The 6000-nt window shown below is 32.6% G+C and overlaps 2 protein-coding genes across 2 annotated transcripts; one reads left to right on the forward strand and one right to left on the reverse strand.

Moving 5' to 3' along the window:
• The first annotated feature begins 2548 nt into the window (after positions 1-2548).
• Positions 2549-3327, forward strand: LOC126891388 (uncharacterized). The gene is made up of 2 exons (XM_050660564.1): positions 2549-2800; positions 2853-3327. The coding sequence occupies exons 1-2, from the start codon at positions 2706-2708 to the stop codon at positions 3325-3327; spliced, it is 570 nt and encodes a 189-aa protein (XP_050516521.1). The 5' UTR covers positions 2549-2705.
• Positions 3328-4425: 1098 nt separating this feature from the next.
• Positions 4426-5652, reverse strand: LOC126891389 (uncharacterized). Its single transcript, XM_050660565.1, has one exon. It carries the CDS (start codon positions 5650-5652, stop codon positions 4426-4428), a length of 1227 nt encoding a protein of 408 aa, XP_050516522.1.
• Positions 5653-6000: the final 348 nt, after the last annotated feature.

Below are 6000 nucleotides of genomic sequence, written 5' to 3' on the forward strand. Positions count from 1 at the left end.
ATGGTTTAAAGATAAATAGTCTATACCATTAGGGAATAGAGTGTAGCAGAGGCCATTAGAGGCCATTAGAAACCATCAGGTCACGTTATTTACGTCGCGTGATTCACGTGACGTTATGCACGTCACGTTCTGTTAGGCACTGTCACGTTCTGTTAGGCACTATACGGAAAAGAAGAAGAAGAATTGGCAATTAATGTTGAACGTTGACAGAAGAAGAATTGACAGTTGCCATCTGTGTCGCCACCGCTTTCATTTGATATCCCATACGTCAAAATCGGATCATTAGCAAAGAAGATATGTTGTAATGCCGTTTTGGCAATGTCAATTAGTTACATGTTGCAGCCGACAGGTGGCATGATTAGGCGAAGAACTGTAATAGACGTGGAATCCCCATTAAGTTGACAGGTCAAAATATCTCCAATAGCAACAAATATATCACCGTTTTGGCAATGTTGTCATGTTTCTCCTTTCCTTCAACGTCTGTTGCGTTAAAATCAATAGCAACGAAGATATAGTGCTGTTTTGTCATTGCTGACAAACATATTCCTTGAACCTTCCACTTTCCAACAAGACCTCATACACGATGATCGAGCTAGTAGAAACGAAGATACGATATAGTGCCGTTTTGGCAATGTCTTATTCACGTCACGTCATTCACGTTACGTCATTCACGGTAAAATATCACGTTAAAGAGGTACACTGTTAGGATGGTTTAAAGATAAATAGTCTATACCATTAGGGAATAGAGTGTAGCAGAGGCCATTAGAGGCCATTAGAAACCATCAGGTCACGTTATTTACGTCGCGTGATTCACGTGACGCTATGCACATCACGTTCTGTTAGGCACTGTCACGTTCTGTTAGGCACTATACGGAAAAGAAGAAGAAGAATTGGCAATTAATGTTGAACGTTGACAGAAGAAGAATTGACAGTTGCCATCTGTGTCGCCACCGCTTTCATTTGATATCCCATACGTCAAAATCGGATCATTAGCAAAGAAGATATGTTGTAATGCCGTTTTGGGCAATGTCAATGATTTGTTTTTTAAAGGATTCCGCAGCTCGTTACCCCCACGCAACACGAACGTGATCACATGTTTACATTCTCACGGTTACATTGTTCATTTCAGAGATAAGATTTCCATGTTTTGCAAAAACAAGACCTTGTGGGTTTTAAAAATATGCGATAACATTTACACAAATAACAACTGTGGTTACATGTTATCATCCGACTCCATCCGGCCTTTTAGCAATGTGGGTTGTCATATCTTTAACGGATTCCTGTTGTTGCAAAAATAACGTCTGCACTCTTTTCTTATCAACCATACACACCCGGCATGTTAACAAACAACTTAAAATATTTTTGTAAATATTTCAAATTATTCGATTTTTCATAATTTGTACAAATATTATATTTTCAGCCCTATATATGATAATCGTATAGCATTTCGCATTTTTATACATGTTCAGAATGGCCCATTGTCATGTACTTCACCCCAGAATGGTCCATTGTCATGCTCTTCATCCCAGAATGGCCCATTGTCATGATGATGATGATGATGATTATATTGCATTTTTATACATGTTAAGCATGGTCCATTGTTACCCCCCCTAGAATGGTTCATTGTCATGATGATGATTATATTGCATTTTTATATATGTTAAGCATGGCCCATTGTTACCCCCCCTAGAATGATCCATTGTCATGATGATGATAATGATTATATTGCATACGGTGAGCGGGAATCGGCATACCGATTCTGGCTCACTTTTCCCACGGTGAGCGGGAATCGGCATACCGATTCTGGCTCACTTTTTCCCACGGTGAGCGGGAACCGGCATACCGATTCTGGCTCACTTTTTTCCCACGGTGAGCGGGAACCGGCATACCGATTCTGGCTCACTTTTTTCCCACGGTGAGCGGGAACCGGCCTTACTTATCTACTTACCGATTCTAAATGAACCGCAAGCAGTACGTAAATTATTGTTTGATCATGTTTGTGCATAGTAATTATTTGTAAGTAGGTATGCATGGTCATTAGATAACAACAATGTTGCAAATAACCATTATTTTAATTATTCATTAAAACATTTTTCTTCACAATTAGATAGATAGCAACAAAGTAATAAATAAGGTATTTTTACAATAATTGGATTCTAATTATATATATGCAAAATTATTCATTAAAACATTTTTCTTGTCAATTAGATAGATAGCAACAAAGTAATAAAATAAGGTATTTCACAATAATTGGATCCTAATTATTTTAAAATAAGTGGAATTGCATAGATATGCTTAAACAAAAAAACAATTTGTAATTAATGACCATTAGATAACAACAATGTCACAAACACCAATTATTTTAATTATTCATTAAAACATTTTCTTGCAATGCACTTATTAGAAAAAAATATGTAATATAATTGCTTTGTTTTCCAATAAGTGCATCTCATTAAAAATGTTTTATGTAGTATTTTAGTAGGTAATAGATAAAATTTTGATATATATATATATATATATATATATATATATATATATATATATATATATACAGGTGCCTGCAAACGGATATGATATTATACCAATAACAGGTTGAAATAAGTACTAAGTGAGTAACATTTTGTCATTGTTGGTGTATTCATCGTGGTCTCATTTATTGTCACTGTTTTATTTATTGTTTATTGTTGTTCTTTTCTATATATAAAATGTCTGGTGTACCATGTACAATTTTGGTATCCATAGAAGATAGATTAAATTTCCCCACGAAAATGGCTCTAGTAGTCATAAGGCAGCTATTCAGGTATGTTTTTTTTTTTTTATTTTTTACAATCAGTTTTTGCATTCCATTTCAGATATGGTTTAAGAAGCATATCTCTCCGGAATGATAGAATCTTAATAGACTTAGTATATACCCCAAAGTCCACAACGCTGTCGAGAAAATTTGGTAACTTACCAGTAAAATATATCCGTATGCAAATAAATGATTCTAATGAGATAGGATTGTTTGAAAAAGCAATGAAGAGATACTACTTTGACTTAGAGGAGGAGACAGAAGCTCTTCCTCCTCCTCCTACTACTACTCCTTCTATTAAATCAATTCAGAAGGAACCTTTAAAGAAAAAATTGAAGAGGAGAGTAACACAGCATGTTGAGTCCATTGATCTTGATCAAAATTCACAAGTGTGGTCATTTGATGAACACATTATAGATGATGATGATGATAAAGAAGATCATACCAGAAGAGCGACAATAAGTGAGACCAGAAATGACTACGGCGACGACGATGACGATGACTGCACCACCACATTGATACCTCCTACGGAGTAATTTTGTATTAATATATATATAATTGCAATTTATTTTTTGGTTTTTTTTTGTTTTAGAGGTACAGTACTGTATGGAGATTGTAAAATTTTTTTTTGTTTCTGCAAACTTTCCTTAAGAATTCACTTAACTTCATTATATTGTGAGGAAACACTTCCAACAAGTGCAGAATGGTAAATGCATCAGAAACTGAAGAACGAGCTAAAATTCAGAAAATAGCAGTTGAGATTATAAAGGCACCTATGATAAGACATATTTTTATAACACTACTGGCAGTCTGTAAAAATCCACGAACGTTAAGCCCTAACGATTTAAGTAGGATTATTAATCACCACTCACATCGTGTACTCCCAAGTATTGTAACAGATGCATTTTTTCGAAACTTCAACTTACCAGTTGAACCAGAGGAGTCCGATTATGATTCTGATGAAACAATTTGTGAATAATAATAATGATAATTGCAGCTATATTATACATATATATATATATATATATATATATATATATATATATATTTGTTTGCGTTATGCTTTGTACATGAGGAAAAAAAAATAAAAAAAAATTTTTGACAATATGAGTTTTATTTGTCACAAGTAACATTTTCAATATTAGTAATAAATTTATTCATTAACCAATCATGTATTACATTTACAATTTCTAGAGAACAACTTAAGGTATTGATAGTATGTACATTGCAATGGATTAACATATTGCATGAATTTTGTTTTAATACACATAATTTTGGACAGTTCATTGTAGCTTCTATATCTATAATTTTATTACACAAAAACTTTTGGAGTGTCTTCTTTTTCGGACTTCCTTTGACTACAATTGTATTGGTTCCAATAATATTTTTAATGTACTCACTAATAGTTTCCATTGAAATATTATTGGGATGTGAACTATTCCAATTTATTCCATGTATATTGTCGGTTATCCACTGAAGATGGTGTTTATGTTTTTCTGCAAAACAATCCAAACTCACAGGATAATTGACAAATGTATGATGCCACACACGTGTATATATATTAAATATACATATTTCTTTAATAAAGAACTCGCTGTCTTTATATTGGAAACCTTGGATATCTATAATAAACATTATTGCACTTTTACTAAATTTGATAATGGATTGTAGATAACAGTACGATCATGAATTATTAAACAGTATACTGAAGTGTTGTCTGGAAAGTTTTCTGATGATTCTAGTTCTAATCGCACATCTATAGCACCACCTTTTACTGCTTCGTTTTGGTGACTACAATCTATGATGAATATCGGTGCTTTTTGTATGAAATTGGTTAAGGATAAGCAAGGTTCGCTTTTACCTTGAAAATAATATGATTCTTGAAACCTTGCATACATTTCATAAGCAATGGCATAGTGTTTCTTTTTAAAATCAATATTTAAATTATCATATGGATAAACCTCAGAATTCAAATACACTTTTAAATTAGTCAAATTACAATGATCAAAATCGCTATTATCTCGTGTTTTACTATTTTCTCTATCTGTCTGAAAACCTACAATCATGTATCGAGGCACTTCGCTTTGTTTAACTGTCATGATGGTCCAATCGTAAGATTTTGTTTTTGGTAGAACTGGTAACTTTTGTAAAGACCAATTTCTGAATGAAATTTCCAAATTATTTTGCATTTCCAAGTGTTGTAATAATACCAATTTTTGTTCATCAGAAACAGATATATGAGGTACTTTCCACATAATTTTTGTAATTTTAACTTTTGGAGTATCAGTAGCACCATCTGTCGTTATAGTTGCGTTAAAATCAGTATGACTGCGAACCAATACGAGTTCCTGTTGTAAATTAATAATAATTTTTTTAAAATCTTCTCCAAAGCCTAAAATTTGTTTCAGTGGAATGCAAACGTTAAAATAACCCGTTGTCGGTTCAACAATTTTAGGATGCTCCGTTATGGACCAACCAGAATTGGCATTTTTAATACAATCATTGGGAGTAAATGATGCATATCCTTTTAATGTTGATGTGATTCCAGGAAATCTAGAACGCGCAATTATTGTTCCTCCAAGTTCATATCTACATTCTTCAAATAAATGAAGAAATCCATTATTGATAAAACTGAGTTTCGTACTGTAATGGCCTTTTTCTTGTGATATCAAATTTCCCTCCAAAATTATATAACTCTCGCTGGGATATGTATAAATATTTTGTGATTGAATTGGTATTCTAATCTCATCATTATTGTCTAAAGATGTAGCTGAATATGGAAGGTGTGTATGATATTCAGAGTTAATTATAGATTCATCTACAGGTACAGTTTTATTGACATTAAGTATACTACCGTTCATTTTTTTTGTATGTAACCGTACACCTACAAAAACACTTTATAAAATATTCTTTGATAATAGTAAATAATTTACAGCGACACAAAAATCTTTGCTTCTTCTCCTTCTTCTTCTTCGTTTTCTTATTCTGCTTCTGTTTCGTAATTTTTAACTTTTAATCCTAAGGATATTAAGAATAAAATATTTTTCTGTGTTAATGGTTTGTACGTTGTCTTTAGACTAATAGGACTCAATATTTTTCTTTCTTTTATATTGTTCCACTCAATAGGATGTACATTATATAATACAACCATGTTTTAAATCTTTTTTAAATGTAGTCTTATCGTTACCACCTCACCATTAAAATTGATT

This window comes from Diabrotica virgifera, chromosome 9, assembly GCF_917563875.1.
Source record: "Diabrotica virgifera virgifera chromosome 9, PGI_DIABVI_V3a".
Lineage (NCBI taxonomy): Eukaryota > Metazoa > Arthropoda > Insecta > Coleoptera > Chrysomelidae > Diabrotica > Diabrotica virgifera.

Coding starts and splice junctions, on each gene's coding strand:
- LOC126891388 (XM_050660564.1), top strand. CDS start 2,706: ATGTCTGGTGTACCATGTACAATTTTGGTATCCATAGAAGATAGATTA. Junction 2,801..2,852: donor GTCATAAGGCAGCTATTCAG/GTATGTTTTTTT, acceptor ATTCCATTTCAG/ATATGGTTTAAGAAGCATAT.
- LOC126891389 (XM_050660565.1), bottom strand. CDS start 5,652: ATGAACGGTAGTATACTTAATGTCAATAAAACTGTACCTGTAGATGAA.